Source organism: Phocoena sinus, chromosome 14 (genome assembly GCF_008692025.1).
Source record: "Phocoena sinus isolate mPhoSin1 chromosome 14, mPhoSin1.pri, whole genome shotgun sequence".
Classification (NCBI taxonomy): domain Eukaryota; kingdom Metazoa; phylum Chordata; class Mammalia; order Artiodactyla; family Phocoenidae; genus Phocoena; species Phocoena sinus.
Window position 1 is genome coordinate 12,105,715 of NC_045776.1, and position 22,963 is coordinate 12,128,677.

The following is a 22,963-nucleotide window of genomic DNA, read 5'->3' on the forward strand; positions in this document are numbered from 1 at the left end:
TAAGATCCTGCGAGCCTTGCAGCATGGCCAAAAAAAATCCTTCCTTTCCCTAAAGTCATACAATATTCTGCTATATTTTCTTGTAAAGCATGTAAAATTTTCATTTCTCGTTAAGTGTTTACTATCTCAATAATTGTTTTCTTCTTTTAAATAAGGAATTTTTCCCAGCACACTGTATTGGGCTGTCATTTTCCTATTGATCTCTAATACCAATTCTTTTCTATTTCACATTTCATATATGAATAAGTATGCTTCTGGGCTCCTCTGTACTATTAATCTGTTTGTCTATCCCTGTGTAAACACCACACTGTATTACCAGGGCTTTATGACAAGCTTCAATATCTAGTAGAGCAGAGCTCTGCAACTTGATCTTTTTCTTTAGAAATGTGTTATAAATTTTGGCCTTTTGCTTATTCATATAAATTTTTAAATAAACTTGTCAAGTTCCATAGAAGCATTGCTAGAATTTGGATTAGAATTACATTACATCAATAGGACAAGTGGGGGAGAACTGACAATTTTTTAACTCAAGGTCTATTCGTGATATGAAATATGTCCATTTATTTTGGTCATCGTTAATGACTGTCAATAGCACTTTATAATTTTCAGCGTAACAGTCTTGCTTATCTTTTGTTAATTATCATTCCTAAGAACATTATATTTTTAGTGCAGAATTAATTACATTTTCTAACTATTGCATTTTAGATGCATAAAAATGCAATTGACTCTTGTCTAATAATGATATTGTGTACTACTATAGCAGGTATTGCTCTTTATCAACCTATTAAATCCTCTCAACAACTCTGTGAGGGGGTCCTGTTATCATAATTACACTTTATTTTGGCATTCAAACCACCGCATCAATTTGGTCACAGGGAATTTGAAGTAAGGCAGGGTAGGCAGAGTGACGTACAACGACTGCACCTCTTTATGGAGAAGAGAACTTGCCACAGAACAAAATGCTGTTGGTTTCATGGTGCCTGATGAAGAAAAGGAAAGGGTGGTCTGCACAAAATCTTGGCTCAGTTCTGCTGCACCGGGAGTTCCTGACCACCACGGTGGCCGCAGCTGCCTCCGTGCCCTCCTCGTTGACCTCTACAAAGCACTTGTGAACGACCTTGGACATGGGCACGTTCTTCTTGGCTGACATTCCAGAAAAGTCGGCCTTGGCTTCCTCAAAAGCATCAGTCATTCCTAAACTTCGAAGAAAAGCCTCCAAGTCATAACTCTCCTCCAGCTTTAATCTGGGAAGAAAAACTTGAACTTTATCCTTAGTCAGCTTTTCTGGATTTGTCCAGGCTCTGAACTTCTCATATGTAAGTGCCTTTTCCACCTGAAATAATGAAGAGTTAAATCTTAAAAGCTAGATGACAAGAGCCTGGTACCCATCCATCCCCCCACTCATTAACACCTCCACACACACGCGTGACCTGCAGCTAGATGGTGAGATCTAGTCCAAGACAATGTAAGGGATATTTCCTCTTATAAACACACCCGGATTTCCCCTCAAATTCTTGCATTTTCCTTGTTTTATGGACACAAGAGAAGAACAGTTAGAAAACACCTGAGACAAAGATAGGGTTTTATTTTTAACTATCTGTACCAAATTCATTTCAAGCGTTTTTTTAGTTTAGAAAATTCTCATAACCAATTGATTGTATTCACGCGAAACACTTTACCATGAGTTTGAGAACTTGTTCGACAAAAGGGAGACAAAGCATGGCTCAGAACTCTGATGGATGAAAAATGGGGAAATCAGGGATCATCTGAACGGGAAGGAAGACATGGATTCTGGGAAGGGGAGAGCAGCAATGGGGAATTCCACAGGACGATTGCTTCTGGCATCCTTGTTTGCCCTCTGCCTGCCCTGGAGTTTCAAAACCTACAAGACCCAGAACTCATTCTGTTTATCCACAGGGAAGAAATAAAGGAGGAAGAGGGGGCTTCCACTTGCGTCCCCACTTCCCTTCACCACCTGGAGTCCAGGTGAGTTCTCTCCCGTGACAGCCGGGTTTGGATGTCAGCTCTATTCCTAGACTCTCCTAATTTTCTTCTCAAGTCGCCGTGACAGAGCTCATCCTTGACTTATGCCAGGACCTTCCTGATTCCATGGAGAAGCCAGGGAGATCAGGCAGGCCCTAGCCTCACAGCGGTGTGCTGGTGTGCAGGCGGTGGGCTGGAGCTGGCTTGTATCTCCGGTGAGAGTCAATTGTTAAACCCTCGGGAGCCTAAATTCAGCCACGGTGGGGGTATTTACACCACAGGAATCACTAAATATCATAATGCTTCCCCTCCACCCCAGAGAGCCAGATAACGAGCACACTATCACTCTTGTGCCTCCCACCCTACAAAGTTACTTTCCCCCATCCTGAACCCCCACTTTCCATCACGGGAAGATGTCTTCCTCGTGTCTGAGATAAATTCCTCACCTGTACTTTAGACGCTTGCTCCTCAAGTTGGTCTATGACCAACGGCATCTGCATCACTTGGAATCTTGTTAGAAATGCACAATCTCAGGCCATAACTGCCCCCAGATCAAAGTCTGCATTTTAACAAGATCCCATTAGGTTCATACGCACATTAATGTTTGAGGAACACGGCCCAGATCCATTCTTATCCTTTTCCTGTCCTTTTGTTCAGTAATTATTGGGCTCTCAACTAGACCCTCCCTTCAAAATAAATAATAATGTTCTTATATTTTTGGAAGTCTCTCTTCTAAGCTTCATCAAAATTTGTCAATACCAGCAATTCCACTCCTAGTTGTACCCTCAACAGGAAATGCATACACATGTTCACCCAAAGACATGCAGCGGTGTTCACTTAGCACTCCTTAAAATAATCCTAAATTGGAAATTCCTCAAATGCTATCTGGTGGATGGACTTTTAAAAATGAGCTTAGCCTGGATCCATGGACCCTCAGACTCATTGCCAAGGGGCTTACCACGGCGAGATCTGTGTTGTCATCAGGCAGTAAAATGAGCATACCCAGCACCCCCTCCACGTAGGGCAGCTCCAGGACCTGGGCGTGCACCTCCTCCACATACCCCATTTTCAGTTTAGCTTGCTTGAACATCATCTGCACTGTCGTCTTCTCCTAATAAGAATACAACATGAAAATCAAATTACTGAGAAATGAGCGCAGTGCACTAAAAGATATGTCTGATTTGCAGAATCCCTAGGTACATATAATTATTATTTCTATGCACTTACGCTGATTGATGTAAAGTCTTCATTGTTACATATTAGCGTGGAGTCTAACATTCTGTTGCCCCAGCAGATCAAGTATTATGAGGCGGGAGAGAATCAATTGATGGATATAGAGAGACACAAAACTATATTATTCTCAGAAGAAATTGTAGGGTTTTTTTCTCTTTTGGGAAGATGGGTAGAGAAGCACTCCTAGGGACCTTTTAATTAAAAAATTATTTCTCGGGGGGGCTTCTCTGGTGGCGCAGTGGTTGAGAGTCCGCCTGCCGATGCAGGGGACACGGGTTCGTGCCCCGGTCCGGGAAGATCCCACATACAGTGGAGCGGCTGGGCCCGTGAGCCATGGCCGCTAAGCCTGCGCGTCCGGAGCCTGTGCTCCGCAACGGGAAAGGCCACAACAGTGAGAGGCCCGCGTATCGCAAAAAAAAAAAAAAAAAAAAAATTATTTCTCGGGCTTCCCTGGTGGCGCAGTGGTTGAGAATCTGCCTGCCAATGCAGGGGACACGGGTTCGAGCCCTGGTCTGGGAAAATCCCACATGCCGTGGAACAACTAAGCCCGCGCACCACAGCTACTGAGCCTGCGCGTCTGGAGCCTGTGCTCCGCAACAAGAGAAGGCCGCGACAGTGAGACGCCCGCACAGCGCGATGAAGAGTGACCCCCGCTCACCGCAACTAGAGAAAGCCCTCACACAGAAACGAAGACCCAACACAGCCAAAAATAAATTCATTAAAAAAATATATATCTAAAAAAAAAATTATTTTTCCAAGTTAAGGGGAAATTTAACTAATATTCAGGTCTTTAGGCAGAAAGATCCGGTTGGAAAAGGTATATAGGCCAGAGGGAGTTATACTTTTTTTTTCCCAATAAATTATTTATTTTTGGCTGCGTTGGGTCTTTGTTGCTGCGCGCGGGCTTTCTCTGGTTGCGGCGAGCGGGGGCTACTACTCTTTGTTGTAGTGCGCGGGCTTCTCATTGCGGTGGCTTCTCTTGTTGTGGAGCACGGGCTCTGGGCACGCGGGCTCAGTAGTTGTGGCTCACGGGCTTCGTTGCTCTGCGGCATGTGGGATCTTCCTGGACCAGGGCTCGAACCCATGTCCGCTGCATTGGCAGGCGGATTCTTAACCACTGCGCCACCAGGGAAGCCCCGGGAGTTATACTTCTATTCTGAAAACTTGCTCAACTAAATAACTGGCTTTATGGCCTTGCTTTTCTTGAAGGGGGAACCTTGATCAGATGTCTAGGGTACACCATTTTTAAAGCTTGCATCAAATATATTCTAGATTTATAAATTTTTGTGCAATACGCTGTTATCAAGCAGATGGAGGTCAAATTCCAAGCTAACAGTTACTGACCCCAGCCGTTATTATATTCAAAAGTGAATGGAGAAAAGTGTTTTTAAAGTTAGGCATGTAATTCTAGAAATCAAATATACAACATGATGCTATAGTTAATAATACTGTATCAAATACTGGAAATTTGCTAAGAGGGTAGATTTCAGGTGCTGTCATCACAGAAAATATATGGTAACTATGTGAGGGAAAGATATTTTAATTAGCTTGACTGCGGTAATCATTTCACTATGTATATGTTTATCAAATCCTCACCTTGTACACCTTAAATATGTATAATTTTTATTTCTTAAGAAGTTCCAAGAATAAATAAAAACAAAGCTGGCCTGAACATTTGCTAACACTTTTTTTTCTTGTATTAGGAATTGTACAGCCATGAATTCTAAGGCAATAAATAGTCATAGTTGTCACTGACTGTTGCAAGAAAGTGTCTAAATACAACAGTGATAGTAAAATACAAACATAATTCCAAGGCTTAGAAGACAGTTTCTTTCAATCCAAATAACATGACCAGAGAGAGAAGATCGATTTGACCAAGGATCCAAAACCAAAATGATCCGTGTAACAATTATTTTAGTTTTTCTCTTTCCCATTCCAATAAGAGATATATAGGGGGCATGAAATTCCTTCAGAAATAATAAATTAAGAATCAAGACAGTGTGAAATAAATTATGTTTTTCCATTCACTCACGTTTCCCAGAGTATTACTTTAGAAAGTAGCTGTATATCTGCAAAATTATGCCCCTACCTTGTTGGTTTTAAAGGTCATTTCCCTCGTGTGCTTTCTGTCAAATTGCTCGTCCCACTTTCCTTTGAAATAGGTTGCATTCACGAGGACCAGCTTAGTCAGAGGACCGATTGCCCCAGCCCCCAGTATCTCTGAAATCTTTCCTGTAAAGAGTATGAGAGAAAGTTATTGCTATTGGGGGAGAATAAACATTCTTTTACAAAAGTTCTCTTGACACTGAAAGCCGAGGCTTGGTGGAGAAAAGGCTGGATCCTGTTGTTCCGGCTGCCTGAGGAATCGGGGTGATGGTGTTTCATTCTGTGCACACATACAGCGTAGTGTTTATCCTTAAACAACAGTCTTGAAGCAGGCAGGTCAACGATCATCTTGCCCTCAATTTATAGATGTAGAAATTCAGGTTCAGAGTATTTGCCTGACTTTTTGCCAAGGTCACATAGGCGACCAAGTGGTTGAGCTGAGAAAATAACCCAAGAGTCTCGATTCCATCCGTAAGCTTCTCGACCTTGGCACCATAATTTCTCAGCCACGCCACTACTGGCATTTTAGGTCACATAATTCTTTGTTTGGGGGATGGTCCTATGCGTTTAGGATGTTTAGCCAGTATCGCTTCCCCCAACTATGACAACTGAAAATGTCTTCAGTTATGGCCAGATATCCCCTAGAGGTTGATTCTGGTTAAGAATCATTGCTCTGTGCCCACCTTCAAGTCTCATTTAGGTGAGAAGAGGCTTCCAAAGGATGGGGATACAGATCTGTAAATGGGAGAAGGCAGCTTCCTGGAGGGAGGGAATGGGTCAAAAGAATTAGGGGGATGCAATAAAGGGGCCCGAATTGAGTTGTCCAATGAGAGCGGAGACAAGGTGATCCCCAACCTCCCCTCCAGCTCTGCTATTCTGGGAAACCTTGGGTGGTCAACCTGGTGGAAGGAAGGGTGTGAGCAGCCGTGGAGGGGGAAGTGGGTGGTGGAGGGAGGGTGAGGTGTGGAGAAGCTTCTGGCTTCCCTAGGTGACTCAGTGCTGCTAGATCAACTGGAGAGCCAGAGACCACTACACACGTGACGTACGAAAATATCAACGTGAAAGGCTCTTCCCTTCCGATGGTCGTTGGCTGCCTGTGTGATCACGGGTACTGTGGCTGCCTGACGCACAGTGGATGCGCCATAAGATGGAATAATGAGTGCCAGGCGGGCACGTGAACAAACGAGTGACATAACCTCCCCTCCTGCTGACGTCTCTAAATTACGTGCTGAGTACTTAGAGTTCTGAAAAGCACGTCCTTTTCCTCTGCACTCTAATTGAGAACTGGCAGAAATGTTTCTGCTGAGACAATGTATCTGGACAGGGCACCCTGTATGCTCCACATTAGCTGCACTTCCAGGATCTGGAGCAAATTCAGAAAAGCAAACATAGCCACAGCCAAGTTCAGAGGGCAGGAGAGGGCTGTGGATGAACTAGAGCAGCTCACATCACCACCGGGAGGTGACATGAAACGTTGTCCCACCTCAGCTATAATCTACATGGAATGTCCTCCTGCCCTTAGAGCACGGCGGTGTCCTCGCAGGTAGAAGTTAAATGGGGCACCAAAGAGGAAGCATTTTTCGGGGATGTTCCATTACCTTCCAGAGGGGAGGGCATCTGAGAGACTAACATTAGGTTTAAGCATTTTTCAGAAATCACCACTTCGTAAGCCCAAGAAAAATATCAGAATTGCATCAATGGCCTGAAAGCCCAGCAAACACACATAAACAGACTACTGGTTACAGGGTCACAGTGGCCACCCGTGGAGGTCACATCCCAGGTTACAGGGTCACAGTGGCCACCCGTGGAGGTCACATCCCAGGTTACAGGGTCACAGTGGCCACCCCGTGGAGGTCACATCCCAGGTTACAGGGTCACAGTGGCCACCCGTGGAGGTCACATCCCAGGTTACAGGGTCCCAGTGGCCACCCGTGGAGGTCACATCCCAGGTTACAGGGTCCCAGTGGCCACCCGTGGAGGTCACATCCCAGGTTACAGGGTCCCAGTGGCCACCCGTGGAGGTCACATCCCAGGTTACAGGGTCACAGTGGCCACCCGTGGAGGTCACATCCCAGGTTAGAGTCACAGTGGCCACCCGTGGAGGTCACATCCGGCAATCTCAGCTCTGTGTCCCTCATAACACCACATCTCCTGAAATGAAAATCTCTCACCTTCAGTCTTCTCCGTCACCCAGTCATTTACGTGTTTCCTGCATTCTTCAGTGTCTTTAGAAAAGTTCAGTTCCTCCAGGTCTGCCTGATAGAACTTCTGGCAGGATTCCTTAAAAGCCTACAAATGCAAAATACCTAGTTTGGCCATATTCTACTTGTCAAAGTTTCCTAAAAGTGTGAAAACATTTCTTAACGTGTTTCTAGCACAAATGCTTGCACAGGGCACCCTGTACTTTAAGACTCATTTATGCAATTAATCAAAATGTATAGACTGCTGGCTTTGTGCCTGGTACTGTGCCAGGTGCTGGACACCAGGGTGAAGACATGACCTTGGACCTGAGGTGGCTCATAGTCTGTTGAGGGAGAAACATATACACACTATAATTACAATTTTATTTATTTATTTTTTTTGCAGTACGTGGGCCTCTCACTGCTGTGGCCTCTCGCGTTGCGGAGCACAGGCTCCGGATGCGCAGGCTCAGCGGCCATGGCTCACGGGCCCAGCCGCTCCGCGGCATGTGGGATCTTCCCAGACCGGGGCCTGAACCCGTGTCCCCTGCATTGGCAGGCAGACTCCCAACCACTGCGCCACCAGGGAAGCCCCTACAATATGTTTTGAGAATATAGACGGCGGCAGCCATGCACAAAACAGCCCGTGAATATTCCTGTCAAACGCTTAAACTCCATACTGACTTTCTGTTTGATTTTGTCTCCCCTACTAGGTGGTCTAACCCTCTTTTACTCATTTTTGTATCATCAGCACCAACCACAGTGTCCGAAACATCCTTAGGAAATGCCTGGGAGGCTCCATTGTAGAACTAGATTATCAACAAATCTTACAGGTCCTCCAGGAGTGGAATCATTGTGTGTGTGTGTGTGTGTGTGTGTGTGTGTGTGTGTGTGTGTGTGTAGGGTATTAGGGAAAACAGTGACAAGGGATGAGCCATGGAATATAAGTTGGGATAAAATCAAGAAGGTTGTTATATGCAATACATTAAAACCCAAGGATAACTCACCTCATGAAAACTTGTTTTCTGATATAATGTGCCTGGCAATGGGCTCCCATCCTCCGCCCATCTCCTGTTCTCAAACATTTTAGCTTCTACAGAAGAAAGAAGATGTAGAGAGAAGAAGGACCCAAGCAACCAAGAAAACTGGAGAATAGTTCCCTGTGTCCCCAGTATTCCCCAATTACAGTATTCAAAGGTCAGTCTGATATTCAAAAATGAATATCAATTAACCAGGAGATTCCTGGAATCACTAGTGCTTATCCTAGAAAACCTAACTAGCTGAGGGATCCAGAATCATCTCCAATAATATTTAAGCCCAGAGCAGGCAACCTCCACAGGGTAGCACCCAACAGCAGCTAGAACACGATTATATCTGAGTCTAACAAAATAACCCTTGGAAGTGCTGGCCAATAAGATGGCCGGACTTGTCCTGATCATTTCATTAATCTTAAGATAGCATCACTCTGCATATTATGTGGCATAATTTTTTGGACTTCACTTATTGAACAATGGCAGGCTTTTACTGGACTAGGGAACTTTGGAATTATATGTTGCAGTAAATAGGAACTACCCAGGTTCAAAACCTTATTTTTTATGAACAGATTTTAATTTTAGAAAGATTATTCTGTCAGTAGTGTGAAAAGACTAGGCTGAATTTGGAGAGACCCATTAGGAAACAATTAAAGTAATAGTGTAGAAGATGTGAGAGTCTGGACCCAGGCAATGGCGGTGGTGATTCAGAAGACGGGACAAATTTAAGAGACTTTGCGAGGCCAGCTCCACAGAAACAGCCCAACAATCAGAGATGAGACCAGGGGATGGCGAGAGTGATGTGGTCACTGAGAAGGGGATCAAGGGGGAGAGGCAGGTCTGGGTGCAGGAAGATGGACAAATTGAAATTGACATCTGGGAAGATATATCAGAGACAATACTTTTTCAAAGGACACAATTCAGAAGCAATCATAAAATTCAAAATTACATTTACAAAATATAATTCTAAACACTTTTTTTTTTTTTTTTTTTTTGTGGTACATGGGCCTCTCACTGTTGTGGCCTCTCCTGTTGCGGAGCACAGGCTCCGGACACGCAGGCTCAGCGGCCATGGCTCACGGGCCCAGCCGCTCCGCGGCATGTGGGATCTTCCCAGACCGGGGCACGAACCCGCGTCCCCTGCATCGGCAGGCGGACTCTCAACCACTGTGCCACCAGGGAAGCCCAAAGCACATTTTTAAGGCAGCAGAGTTACACTTTATCTCTGCTCTTCTGTAGTTTCTGTATTATTTTCAATTTCTTTTTCATCAGTGTGCGAACACTACTTACTGGCAGGAAATCACATGTCTTTTCCCCAAAGAGTCTGTTGGCAGTTCTGAGCAAGTACTGAGGGCCAGATTTGTTCAATTCCATGAGAAGTGACTGGAATCCTTGGTGAATATCTCCACCTTTGTTCAAACAAAGTGCCTGGTAATAGAAGACGAGAACGGCAACTTTTGACATGCCATTTCTCCCCCAAACAGCTATTTCCAAACAAATTTCTACACTGAAAATCACCGAGAATCCTATTTTAAAATGAGTTTTGTTTAACCGTCTAGCACAGGGTTCCTCAACCTGGCAGTATAGACTTTTGGGGCCACATACTTTGTTGGGAGGCTATCCTGCACATCCTAGGATATTTAGCTGCATTTTTGGCCTCTGCTCACTAGATGTCAGTAGCACCTCTTGGTTATGACCACCAACTCTGTCCAGACTTTGTCAACTGTTCCAAGGAGGAAAAATCGCCCCCAGGTGGAAAGCCCTGCTCTAGCAGATTTATCTATGCCAGGAAGACAGCACGTAATAACTCAGGAGGGAGACAGAACAGAACAAACAGGTAGCGGGAATGACCCACAGAAGACAAGATGAGCAGAAATGTTTCATTAGCAATTCCACAGAAGTCCTCCAGACCAGACTGTGACTTAAATGTCAGGTCAGAGTGAGAATCAAGGCTGTTCCCTTGTCTCCCAACAACCCCAGTCCAAAGCCTCATTCCTCCAGGAAGCTGGAAGAAAGAGCCACCAGGGATTCAACTGTGGCCGTGGACACGCTTCTGGGGGGTGTCTGCGCACCCCACTATTAGTGGGAACGTGATGTGTATATGACAGTTTTCTGGGATACATTCACCAGACAGTCAAAGAAACTAAGACATAAATAGGGGAAGGTCTACTTTCCTAAAGTAATATCCACCACTTCATTGGTAGCTAAGGGCACATATAACCCATTTCAGATCAATCAGATAATATATTCCCTCTAAAAAACTCCAGAAGATGTAAGTCCTCATTTGTGTTGCATTCGTCTTCCATTTATGCATAATTGTACACTAGAAACAACCGATTTAACAAAAAGGTTCATTTACACAGTTGCATTTCAATTTGAAATACAATGTTAGCAAAAGTTTAAAATAGAACAAAGTGGAAATTCTTGGCCTTTTTGTGGAACAGAATTTTAGTTCACCTTTCTTATCAAAGATGCAGGAAATAACGTAGTGACTTGATTTCTCCCATGAAAACTAGCAGGAGATTCCATCTTACACAATTCACCTTTCTACCCATGTCTGCTTTCTCTCCACCACGGTGCCCCTCCCACCTCCCAGCCTCACTGGCTTCCATCAGCTGGAGTGAAGGATGAACAGACCAGCTCTATGAAAGCACAGAGGAAGCCCACCCTTGGTCTTCCTTTGTGGTGGGCACGCATACCTGGGACATCTGCGCCGCAGTGTTTCCTTTGGCCCCCATTAAGACCATGGTCAGGGCAGAGGAGAGGCTCAGGGGAGAGAAGAACACGTTTCGCAGGTTGTCCTTTTCACCCAGCAGTTTTAATAAGTTGATAGCAAAAGTGCCATTTGCTTCACAGAGATCATCCATCAGTGAAGGTCTGTACCCAAAGCACAACACAGAAGCACATTAGCCATGCCCTCCACTAGCCACTGCGCACTAGTCACTAGTCACACCTCCACCCCAGTCTGTGGACACTGGGTATGGTCAGCAGAATGACTGCATCCCCAAACATCCATGTTGAATCTCCAAAACCTGTGACGATGTTATCTTACATGGCAATAAGGACTTGGTGGATGTGACTGAACTAAGGATCTTGAGATGGAGTCACCTGGATCATCAGGTGGGTTCAGTGTAATCACAGGCTTCTTATAAGAGGAAGGCAGGAGGGTCAGAGCCAGAGAAGGAGAAGTGAGGATGGACGCAAAGGTCAGGATGGTGTGGAGACACAGAACGCAGGCAGCCTCTGGGAGCTGCACAAGGCAAGGGAACGGACTCTGCCCTAGAGCCTCCAGACTTAAAATGTAGCTCTGCCAATATCTTACGGACTTCCGACCTCCAGAACTGTAAGATAAATCCCCCTATTACTAATAGTTCTTCAGTTTGCTGTCTCTGGCATAATTTATAAGCAATGTTCTATGAATTATAATATACTATAAATAAAAATGACATTTCTGTCATGATGTCCCATGAAAACAGCTGGATGGATTTCAACAGATTTTGGAGGGTTTTTCTGGGATGGTCTGCCCTAAAATGTGGGCTCCTGGGAAGACACGAAATTTACTTTAAATCAGAAGGACTCGAAAACAATACACCATTTTCCACGGGAGCTGTTGAAACTGGGCTGGAAGCTGTGAAGGGAGCCCCTGGGCATGGAGGTAGAACATGAAGCCCAAATCTCCAGTCATCAGATGCACACTTTGAATCAGGCACTAATTCTGGATCCAGGCTTCACTTTCCCCACCAGCTTGACTAAACTTTAGACAAGCTTCTTCCTGCCTCTGGTGCCTGACCTCTCTTTCCTTAGAGCACTTACTTTAGGCAATTTGTCATCATAAGTTCTTCCTCTGCTCCTTTGAGATGTAAACATTTTGAAAAGCCTCTTTCCTATTCTACAGCCCAAGACAATCCTTCTCAAGTCCCTAGCAGCCATCCCTTTAAAATGTAATTGTCAAGGAAGATCGTCTCCGTGGGACGGTGGGAGCAAAATCGCAGCAGGCACCTTGCTGCAAGTTGTGAAAAGCTTTTGCAGCATATTAATTTTTATACTTTTAGAAAAATCTTATAAATGCTGCATTTATTTCTATTAAACCTTCTAGAAACCTGGGCTGCTAGTCAGTAAATTACTAAAGTTTATCAGCTCATCTTGTTTTCCCTGAATCTCTCTGCTGTTACAGTTGAAAACATTTTGGAAAATAAAAGCACAAATCATCACCCATAATCCCATGATGCTATAAGCTATTTTTTCTATTATGCTATCTTTTTTTCAATTGGTATGTATATTTGTAACTCAAAAATTGTAAAGCTACACAGAAAAATATGTTCCAATTTGGAAAATTAGCAAACAAGAAAAGTACTGGAAACTCCACCTAGAGATAAGGGTCATCATGCATGCGCTCATTTTTATAAACAGATGGGCCATTCCCTGGTCCTTCTTCTTTCAGCACCCCAGTGGACTAGAAGGGCCTCCTGCAGCAGTCTTGAAAGTATATTTCATTTAGACTTGGAGCGGGTGGGTCTTCTGGGCCTCAAGGGCAGGAGGGGAAAGTGGGTGGGGAACACAACTGTTTTAACTGGAGCCTCTTCACTGTTGAATGGTTCCTTTGAAGCTTCATCCTAAGATATTTTTTTCAAGAGGAGACGTCTCTGGTTTAAAAGAAAAAAAAAGGGTGGTGGGAAAAAAAAAAAAGAAACGGTGTGAAGTTCACACTCTAAATATAAAAGCCCAAACCAGTGCACATTCTTTAAAGTTTGAAAAAGAATGTATTAAAACGTCAACCAGGGGCTTCCCTGGTGGTGCAGTGGTTGAGAGTCCGCCTGCCGATGCACGGGACACGGGTTCGTGCCCTGGTCCGGGAGGATCCCACATGCCGCGGAACGGCTGGGCTCGTGAGCCATGGCCCCTGAGCCTGCGCGTCCGGAGCCTGTGCTCCGCAGCGGGAGAGGCCGCAGAGGTGAGAGGCCCGCGTACCGCAAAAAAAAAAAAACGTCAACCAAGAAAATACAACAATGGCACAGTATGAAAACAGTGCTCTATACTTAATAGGTCATTTAATAGAGGACACAGTGTTAAGTTCCTCACTGCCCTCACTTCAATAAGTCCCTCCAGAGCCGTCAGCTGAAGGGCTTGAACCCGAGGGCTGCAAGGGTCAGAAGACTGATGTGTCTGCAGTGGGCAAGTCCCACCGCAGAGCAAGCCTCAGCCTGCCTCCAGGCCACTTCTCACCCCACATTTCCTCACCTTACACTTGAGGATGTTTCGGAAAATAAAAACCTAGGAGCCAGGAGGGATATTCAAACTTGATAGCACTGCGCCTACCAGAAGGTGGCGCCAAAGAGACTCAAAGAAGGAAAGAATCCGGTAAACTGGAGATGAAAGACAGGAATAAATTTGGATTTGATCTTACATGAGCATAAGAGTTTTGACCTGTGGACTGAAATAAAAAATGCACAATGGGAGATTAAGTCGTGAGCTAAGTTTTATTCGGGGGTCTTACTGAGGACTGTAGGCTGGGAGACAGCCTCTCAGAGAGCTCTGAGGAGGTAGGGGGAGAAGCAAGATTTCAGGGGATGCGCGCAGTCAGACATACATATCAGTAAAGGGTTACTGCTAGTCACGAGGACCAGATGTCTCAGTTAGTGATTTTAGTGCTTTCCTACGTAGGAGAAGTGCAAGAATCTGGGTTCATTAAAATTTTTTCCTGCGATACCTCTCTCTAAGGAGGCTGTTTTCCCAAAGCACAGAGTGTCTCATCCTGTTTTTCATCCCGAATTCCTTTCAGCGTGCACTGTAGGTCAGTGACTGCAATGGCTAACGACTTGATCCTTGTAGAACTGGATGGCGGGCAACGTTCTCTGTTTTACAGGAACCAGGGTGAAGCAGACATAAGCTTGGGCTAATGAGTGTGAGTGTGTGTGTGTGTGTGTAGTTGTCCAATCTGAAAAGGCAAAGGAATGAACTGGAATATCACATCCATTTCCTCTTTACATTGTAACTGCTCTTAATTGTAAATGTCTACTCCTGGTTTCTTCCATATTGCCTCTTTCTTCATCTCATTTCCTCACCTCCATTCCTTTTCAATATCCAGGAGCTGGTCAGCCGCAGAGTACTTCCTATCAGCATCTCACCCCCAGCACTGACACACCGTCGCACACACACACCAGTGCACCTCTCAGATGCGCCCCAGCTCACACCAGTGAAAAGATTTTATTTCCAGCCAGTAAAATGGATTGGCATTAAACTCGTTTTCCTTTTACAGGTGAACAAACAAGGTCAGAACAATTAAATACTGTCCTCAGGTCTCAGAAAAAACTGACAGATTCAGCCACAAAAGCAAGCCTTCTGCTTCCAAGTAGTTGTCCCTCGGTATCCATGGGGGATTGGTTTCAGGACCCCCGTGGATACCAAAATCCAAGGATGCTCAAGTCCCTTATATAAAATGGTATAGTATTTGCTCATAACCTACACACATCCTCTTGTATACTTTAAACCAGCTCTAGATTACTTACAATCCCTAATACAATGTAAATGCTACATAAATAGTTGCCAGAGGGTGCAAATTCAAGTTTTCCTTTTTGGAACTTTCTAGAATTTTTTTCAAATACTTTCCATCTGCTTCTGGTTGAATGCGCAAGTGCAGAACCAGTGATAGAGGGGAGGGCCGACTGTACTCAGCATCATTCTCTCCTGGGGGCCTTGAATGCCTGTCATCTCCCTGCTCCACTCCCCCATCCCATACTCTCATCCCAAAGTGAATCTGTTCAAAGAGCACTATGTCCAATTGTCCTTATATGATTTTGAAGAAAAAAAAAAAAAACAAATGCCATAATTCCTGACTGGGAGCTCCCACCCTTGGGGAGATACACATGCATGAATGCATGGTTTCCAGCTGGCTGTGCACTCCATACCAAGAAAACCAACAAAGTGCTAAGGAAGCCCACAGTAAAGCAGAATGAATTCGCTTTAGGAGTTCAGGAGAAGGGAAACAGGACTGGGCAGGAGCTCCTGAAGGTGGTGAAAGAGGGAGGTGAATGTTAGGGCTGTGGCTGCGGGATAGGCAGGTACAAAGAATGTAGAGGAAGGCCATGGTTTGTGCGGGGGCCCAGGGCCCTGGGTGGGTGTGTCTCCTGTGAGAGAACTGATGCGTGAGGCAGGAGGGGCCCCTCACGCCAGGTTTAAAGGTTTGGACTTGAGCTATGGTCTGGAAAGCCAGAAACGGTTTTCAAACAAATGCTATACCTAAGTTTTAGAAAAATATTGCGTCTCACCATTTGGTGGGTAAAAAGGCTGTAGACCCTGCCGGTAGACCACTGCCATAGACCAGGAACTGCCTAATACAGAGGAAATTTCTGCACTAAAGACTAGAAGATGGAACTGTCAGGCTGGGTGACTGGGAGGAAGGGGAGGGGAGGGAGGGAGGGGAGGGGGAGGGAGGGAGAGGAGGGGAGGGAGGGAGGGAGGGAGGGAGGGGAGGGAGGGAGGGAGGGGAGGGAGGGAGGGAGAAGAAGAAGAAGAAGAAGAATGAGAAGTTGGAGGAAGTGGAGGAGAACAAGAGGAGGGGAGGGGAGGTACGCGCAATAAGCTGGATCGCAGAGGGGACAGGGACTTGTGCTGTAGGTGGCATTGACCCAGCACCTCTGCGAACTTGCCCAAGGCTCCATGCAAACTCCGGGCGGGGAGGCAGTGGGCGCCACAGTCTTCCTGCTGACCCTGCGGTCCTCCCACTCACTCTCTCCAAAGCTCCCGCCCATCCATGTCCGGGAACCGCCGCCCAGGCTCGGGTTCCCGGCCACGCCCGCACTGCCAGCAAATCGCAGCGCAGCGGCGGCGGCAGGCCGCTTGGCCCTTCCACTCCGGAGACCACCCTCTGACCCAGGGCGGCTCAGCCCACCGCGCGCCTGTGCTCGGGTCTCGGAGCCCGGTCCTTGGAGACTCACTTTCTAGCCCCAGACCAAGCGGGCCGGGGACCCAGGGTATGGCAGGGGCCAGGGCGACCCCAGCCCCGCAGCTCTCCTGCCCGGATACCTCCTGCCGTCGTTCCCCTAGTCCTCTCCTCCTCCTTTCCCAACCCCTGCGTCTGCCCCCTTCCTCCCTTCCTCTCTCCGCAGGAACTCTAGGCTAGAGGCGGCCGCCGTGGGAACCTGAGGGCTCGGGAGCCCTCCCAGCCCTGGTACCTGGGAGATTCCCGCTGGTGCTGCGGCCGCTGCTATTCCAGCTTGGTGGATGCTTCACGTCCGTTTTGCTTTCGGGCCGGCTTCCGGCGGTGACTCAGAGCACCGGCAGATGGCGCTGCCCTGTGCAGTCTCTGACTCCTCACTCCCAGGCTGGACTTCCGGGCGGAGGCTGAGGCTCGCGCGCACCCTCCTGCCGCCGCCTGAGAGCAGACGGCTTGGCGGGGGAGGCAAGTAACCCGTCCCCTGAGGGTGTTTGGGGAAGACTTAGCCAATTGGGGCATTGGTTTGTTTTCCTGGGTTAGTACGCGTGTACGCAAGAGCAGCTTCAGAATCGGAATTCCACTTTGAAAATTAACTAAAAGCAAAACCAGAGGTTAAAGCTTCCTAAAGCCAGTGGTTTCCAAACTGATTTGGTAGGACGTCCCATCAAAACAATTTTTAAGCACGCGTCTCCACTATCGAATTTACATGTGCTTTATGCTAAATACTAATATATTATGCACGCTATAAAACACGTAAACAAAAAATTTTAAGATAAAAACACTTTTATTAGAAGTACATTTTTGTGCTTACCAAAATTATTTTAAAATTTAATGAGATCAATGTAATTGAATATATGTTTGCCTGTTTTAATCTTAGTTTAAAGCTTTGAAATACAGTAATTTGAAGACCTGGTTTGAGTTCAGTTTATTTCTAAACTTGGATTGATAGCTATCATAAGAAAAGGCTTCTCAGGAAATGGGTTGATTTAAAAATGGAATAAAGCCATCATTAGTTGCACTTACTAAACACTGACATTTGATTTTCATCCACATACTAATTATGCAAAGATTTCTGGTTAAAATCTAACTGGTAAAAATCTCTTTATCCTCTTGAAAATCATTTGTTCTTGCAAACCAAAATTTTTAAACCATCATATTTTAAATATTTTTGACAGTTTGAAGCCCACCAAATCTTTTCTCTTTCTAAGATTTTAATGAAGTTTAGAAAATTATGTTTCCAAGTTTTTAAGTGCCCAAATATGAAATTGTTAATATCTTTTTAGCAATAAAATCATATAATGGAAAATATCCCTATAGATGATCTCAAAATAATCAGTCTACACTCTTTCAAAAGCAGTTGATTTCTCATTCATAGGTAAGATGTACCTTTACCTAAAGGCAATCGACTATTTATTTTGAAGAATACTTGCTAAATTTTGTACTACTAATTAGCCACTTAGGATCACAGAAAAGTTCACCACATTTGGAGCACCAGACTTTAAAAAAAATATGTAGGTAATTAACCTCTTTTTTAAAGTACTTTGGTATGAAATAATAAGCAAGCCTCATTGTTTTTCAAAAGTTATCAATGGTTGCTACACTGCTTATTAAAAAATATTGTAAAAGTTCTACTTTTTAATGTTCTAGGTTGTTGTTTTTAATCACAGTAATATCATCTGGTAGCATGCATCCTTTGCAATACCTTGCCCACAGAAGACACGTGAGGACGCAACTCTCAAGCCTCTGCATTATAAAACAGTGGGTCTAGTGCCTGTGCACAGGTTCAAAGAGCCAAGTTGAAGTTCAAATCCAAGTAACTATCCCTGACCCAAAAGTCTGTGCAGTTCCGCTTCTAGAGGGGAACTGAGAAGGCTAATTAGGAGTCAGAGATAAATGGAGACCCCCCAGTCTAGAGCATCACAGAACAATTCTGACGAGTATCCTTGCCATCTCAGGTTTACACTGGGTCAGAGTTCCTACTCTGGAAAAGCTTAAAGGAACCACAGCCCTGACACATCATTAACTAAACATGAATGGGATAAAGATCATATAGGGATTAGTTCCCCTGGTCTCTGACAGATAGTGGCAAAGGGAGTATCTTTCCTCTTTACTCCCAATAATGGAGGGGTGGCCCGTGGTCCCCTTCACTGGGCCTACCATATCTCTACCCCTTCTGTTTCAAGGAAAGTAGACTTCTTTCTTCTCTAGGACATGGTTCCATTAGTCATCTCCTGTAACTTTATCTCTTTTACTTCTTTGGAGTCTTCTTATCTCATAAATATACTCAGTCTCTCCCATATTAACACAAACAAATAAACACAAAGCCCCACAACTTCCTTACTTCTATACTCTGTAGCTACTACCCTGCTTTTCCATCCTTCCATTCACAGTCAAGTTTTTTTTGATAGTTTTGTTTTTCCTGGCAACAAAGGAGATTAACAGACCGTGATTATTATTTTTTTTTACATCTTTATTGGAGTATAATTGCTTTACAATGGTGGGTTAGTTTCTGCTTTATAACAAAGTGAATCAGTTATACATACACATATGTTCCCATATCTCTTCCCTCTTGCGTCTCCCTCCCTCCTACCCTCCCTATCCCACCCCTCCAGGTGGTCACAAAGCACCGAGCTGATCTCCCTGTGCTATGCGGCTGCTTCCCACTAGCTATCTATTTGACAATTGGTAGTGTATATATGTCCATGCCTCTCTCTCACTTCGTCCCAGTTTACCCTTTCCCCTCCCCATATCCTCAAGTCCATTCTCTAGTAGGTCTGTGTCTTTATTCCTGTCTTACCCCTAGGTTCTTCATGACATTTTTTTGCTTAAATTCCATATATATGTGTTAGCATACGGTATTTGTCTTTCTCTTCCTGACTTACTTCACTCTGTATGACAGACTCTGGGTCTACCCACCTCATTACAAATAGCTCAATTTCATTTCTTTTTATGGCTGAGTAATATTCCATTGTATATATGTGCCACATCTTCTTTATCCATTCATCTGATGATGGACACTTAGGTTGTTTCCATGTCCTGGCTATTGTAAATAGAGCTGCAATGAACATTTTGGTAATTGACACTTTTTGAATTATGGTTTTCTCAGGGTATATGCCCAGTAGTGGGATTGCTGGGTCATATGGTAGTTCTATTTGTAGTTTTTTTAAAAACCTCCATACTGTTCTTCAACAGTGGCTGTATCAATTTACATTCCCACCAACAGTGCAAGAGGGTTCCCTTTTCTCCACACCCTCTCCAGCATTTATTGTTTCTAGATTTTTTGATGATGGCCATTCTGACTGGTGTGAGATGATATCTCATTGTAGTTTTGACTTGCATTTCTCTAATGATTAATGATGTTGAGCATTCTTTCATGTGTTTGTTGGCAGTCTGTATATCTTCTTTGGAGAAATGTCTATTTAGGTCTTCTGCCCATTTCTGGATTGGGTTGTTATTTTGTTATTGAGCTGCATGAGCTGCTTGTAAATTTTGGAGATTAATCCTTTTTCAGTTGCTTCATTTGCAAATATTTTCTCCCATTCTGAGGGTTGTCTTTTGGTCCTGTTTATGGTTTCCTTTGCTGTGCAAAAGCTTTGAAGTTTCATTAGGTCCCATTTGTTTATTTTTGTTTTTATTTCGATTTCTCTAGGAGGTGGGTCAAAAAGGATCTTGCTGTGATTTATGTCATAGAGTGTTCTGCCTATGTTTTCCTCTAAGAGTTTGATAGTTTCTGGCCTTACATTTAGGTCTTTATTCCATTTTGAGTCTATTTTTGTGTATGGTGTTAGGGAGTGATCTAATCTCATACTTTTACATGTACCTGTCCAGTTTTCCCAGCACCATTTATTGAAGAGGCTGTCTTTTCTCCACTGTACATTCCTGCCTCCTTTATCAAAGATAAGGTGACCATATGTGCGTGGGTTTATCTCTGGGCTTTCTATCCTGTTCCATTGATCTATCTTTCTGTTTTTGTGCCAGTACCATACTGTCTTGATTACTGTAGCTTTGTAGTATAGTCTGAAGTCAGGGAGCCTGATTCCTCCAGCTCCGTTTTTCATTCTCAATATTGCTTTGGCTATTCGGGGTCTTTTGTGTTTCCATACAAATTGTGAAATTTTTTGTTCTAGTTCTGTGCAAAATGCCAGTGGTAGTTTGATAGGGATTGCATTGAATCTGTAGATTGCCTTGGGTAGTATAGTCATTTTCACAATGTTGATTCTTCCAATCCAAGAACATGGTATATCTCTCCATCTATTTGTATCATCTTTAATTTCTTTCATCAGTGTCTTATAATTTTCTGCATACAGGTCTTTTGTCTCCTTAGTTAGGTTTATTCCTCGGTATTTTATTCTTTTTGTTGCAATGGTAAATGGGAGTGTTTCCTTCATTTCACTTTCAGATTTTTCATCATTAGTGTATAGGAATGCCAGAGATTTCTGTGCATTAATTTTGTATCCTGCTACTTTACCAGATTCATTGATTAGCTCTAGTAGTTTTCTGGTAGCATCTTTAGGATTGTCTACGTATAGTATCATGTCATCTGCAAACAGTGACAGCTTTACTTCTTCTTTTCCGATTTGGATTCCTTTTATTTCCTTTTTTTCTCTGATTGCTGTGGCTAAAACTTCCAAAACTACGTTGAATAAGAGTGGTGAGAATGGGCAACCTTGTTTTGTTCCTGATCTTAGTGGAAATGCTTTCAGGTTTTCACCATTGAAGTTGATGTTGGCTGTGGGTTTGTCATATATGGTCTTTATTATGTTGAGGAAAGTTCCCTCTATGCCTACTTTCTTCAGGGTTTTTATCATAAATGGTTGTATAATTTTGTCAAAAGCTTTCTCTGCATCTATTGAGATGATCATATGGTTTTTCTCCTTCAATTTGTTAATATGGTGTATCACGTTGATTGATTTGTGTATATTGAAGAATCCTTGCATTCCTGGAATAAACCCCACTTGATCATGGTGTATGATCCGTTTAATGTGCTGTTGGATTCTGTTTGCTAGTATTTTGTTGAGGATTTTTGCATCTATGTTCATCAGTGATATTGACCTGTAGTTTTCTTTCTTTGTGACATCCTTGTCTGGTTTTGGTATCAGGGTGATGGTGGCCTCGTAGAATGAGTTTGGGAGTGTTCCTCCCTCTGCTATATTTTGGAAGAGTTTGAGAAGGATAGGTGTTAGCTCTTCTGTAAATGTTTGATAGAATTCGCCTGTGAAGCCATCTGGTCCTGGGCTTTTGTTTGTTGGAAGAGTTTTAATCACAGTTTCAATTTCAGTGCTTGTGATTGGTCTGTTCATATTTTCTATTTCTTCCTAATTCAGTCTTGGCAGGTTGTGCGTATCTAAGAATTTGTCCATTTCTTCCAAGTTGTCCATTTTATTGGCATAGAGTTGCTTGTAGTAACCTTTCATAATCTTTTTTTATTTCTGCAGTGTCAGTTGTTACTTCTCCTTTTTCATTTCTAATTCTATGGATTTGAGTCTTCTCCCTTTTTTTCTTGATGAGCTGGCTAATGGTTTATCAATTTTTGTTTATCTCTCAAAGAACCAGCTTTTAGTCTTACTGATCTTTGCTATCATTTCCTTCATTTCTTTTTCATATATTTCTGATCTGATTTTTATGATTTCTTTCCATCTGCTAACTTTGGGGTTTTTTTGTTCTTTCTCTAATTGCTTTAGGTGCAAGGTTAGGTTGTTTATTCAAGATGTTTCCTGTTTGTTAAGGTAGGATTGTATTGCTATAAACTTCCCTCTTAGAACTGCTTTTGCTGCATCCCATAGATTTTGGGTCGTCATGTCTCCATTATCATTTGTTTCTAGGTATTTTTCGATTTCTTCAGTGATCACTTCGTTATTAAGTAGTGTGTTGTTTAGCCTCCATGTGTTTGTAGTTTTTACAGATCTTTTCCTGTAATTGATATCTAGTCTCATAGCGTTTTGGTCGGAAAAGATACTTGATACAATTTCAATTTTCTTAAATTTACCAAGGCTTGATTTGTGACCCAAGATATGATCTATCCTAGAGAATGTTCCATGAGCACTTGAGAAAAATGTGTATTCTGTTGTTTTTGGATGGAATGTCCTATAAATATCAATTAAGTCCATCTTATTTAATGTATCATTTAAAGCTTGTGTTTCCTTATTTATTTTCATTTTGGATGATCTGTCCATTGGTGAAAGTAGGGTGTTAAAGTCCCCTACTATGAATGTGTTACTGTCGATTTCCCCTTTTATGGCTGTTAGTATTTGCCTTATGTATTGAGGTGCTTCTGTGTTGGGTGCATAAATATTTACAATTGTTATATCTTCTTCTTGGATTCATCCCTTGATCATTATGTAGTGTCCTTCTTTGTCTCTTCTAATAGTCTTTATTTTAAAGTCTATTTTGTCTGATATGAGAATTGCTACTCCAGCTTTCTTTTGGTTTCCATTTGCATGAAATGTCTTTTTCCATCCCCTTACTTTCAGTCTGTATGTGTCTCTAGGTCTGAAGTG

The 22,963-nt window shown here is 43.6% G+C and overlaps 1 protein-coding gene across 1 annotated transcript in view; it reads right to left on the reverse strand.

Moving 5' to 3' along the window:
- Positions 1-806: 806 nt before the first annotated feature.
- Positions 807-22,963, reverse strand: part of LOC116739053 — a 64,720-nt gene continuing 42,563 nt past the window's right edge. The window contains exons 17-24 of the mRNA XM_032603107.1: positions 16,180-16,470; positions 15,136-15,287; positions 11,233-11,410; positions 9,824-9,961; positions 7,494-7,611; positions 5,306-5,448; positions 2,942-3,094; positions 807-1,333 (exon numbers count right to left, since the gene is read on the reverse strand). Of these exons, the coding sequence (XP_032458998.1) occupies positions 929-1,333; positions 2,942-3,094; positions 5,306-5,448; positions 7,494-7,611; positions 9,824-9,961; positions 11,233-11,410; positions 15,136-15,287; positions 16,180-16,470 (1,578 nt within the window). The 3' untranslated portion in view covers positions 807-928. The remainder of the gene's footprint in view (positions 1,334-2,941; positions 3,095-5,305; positions 5,449-7,493; positions 7,612-9,823; positions 9,962-11,232; positions 11,411-15,135; positions 15,288-16,179; positions 16,471-22,963) is intronic.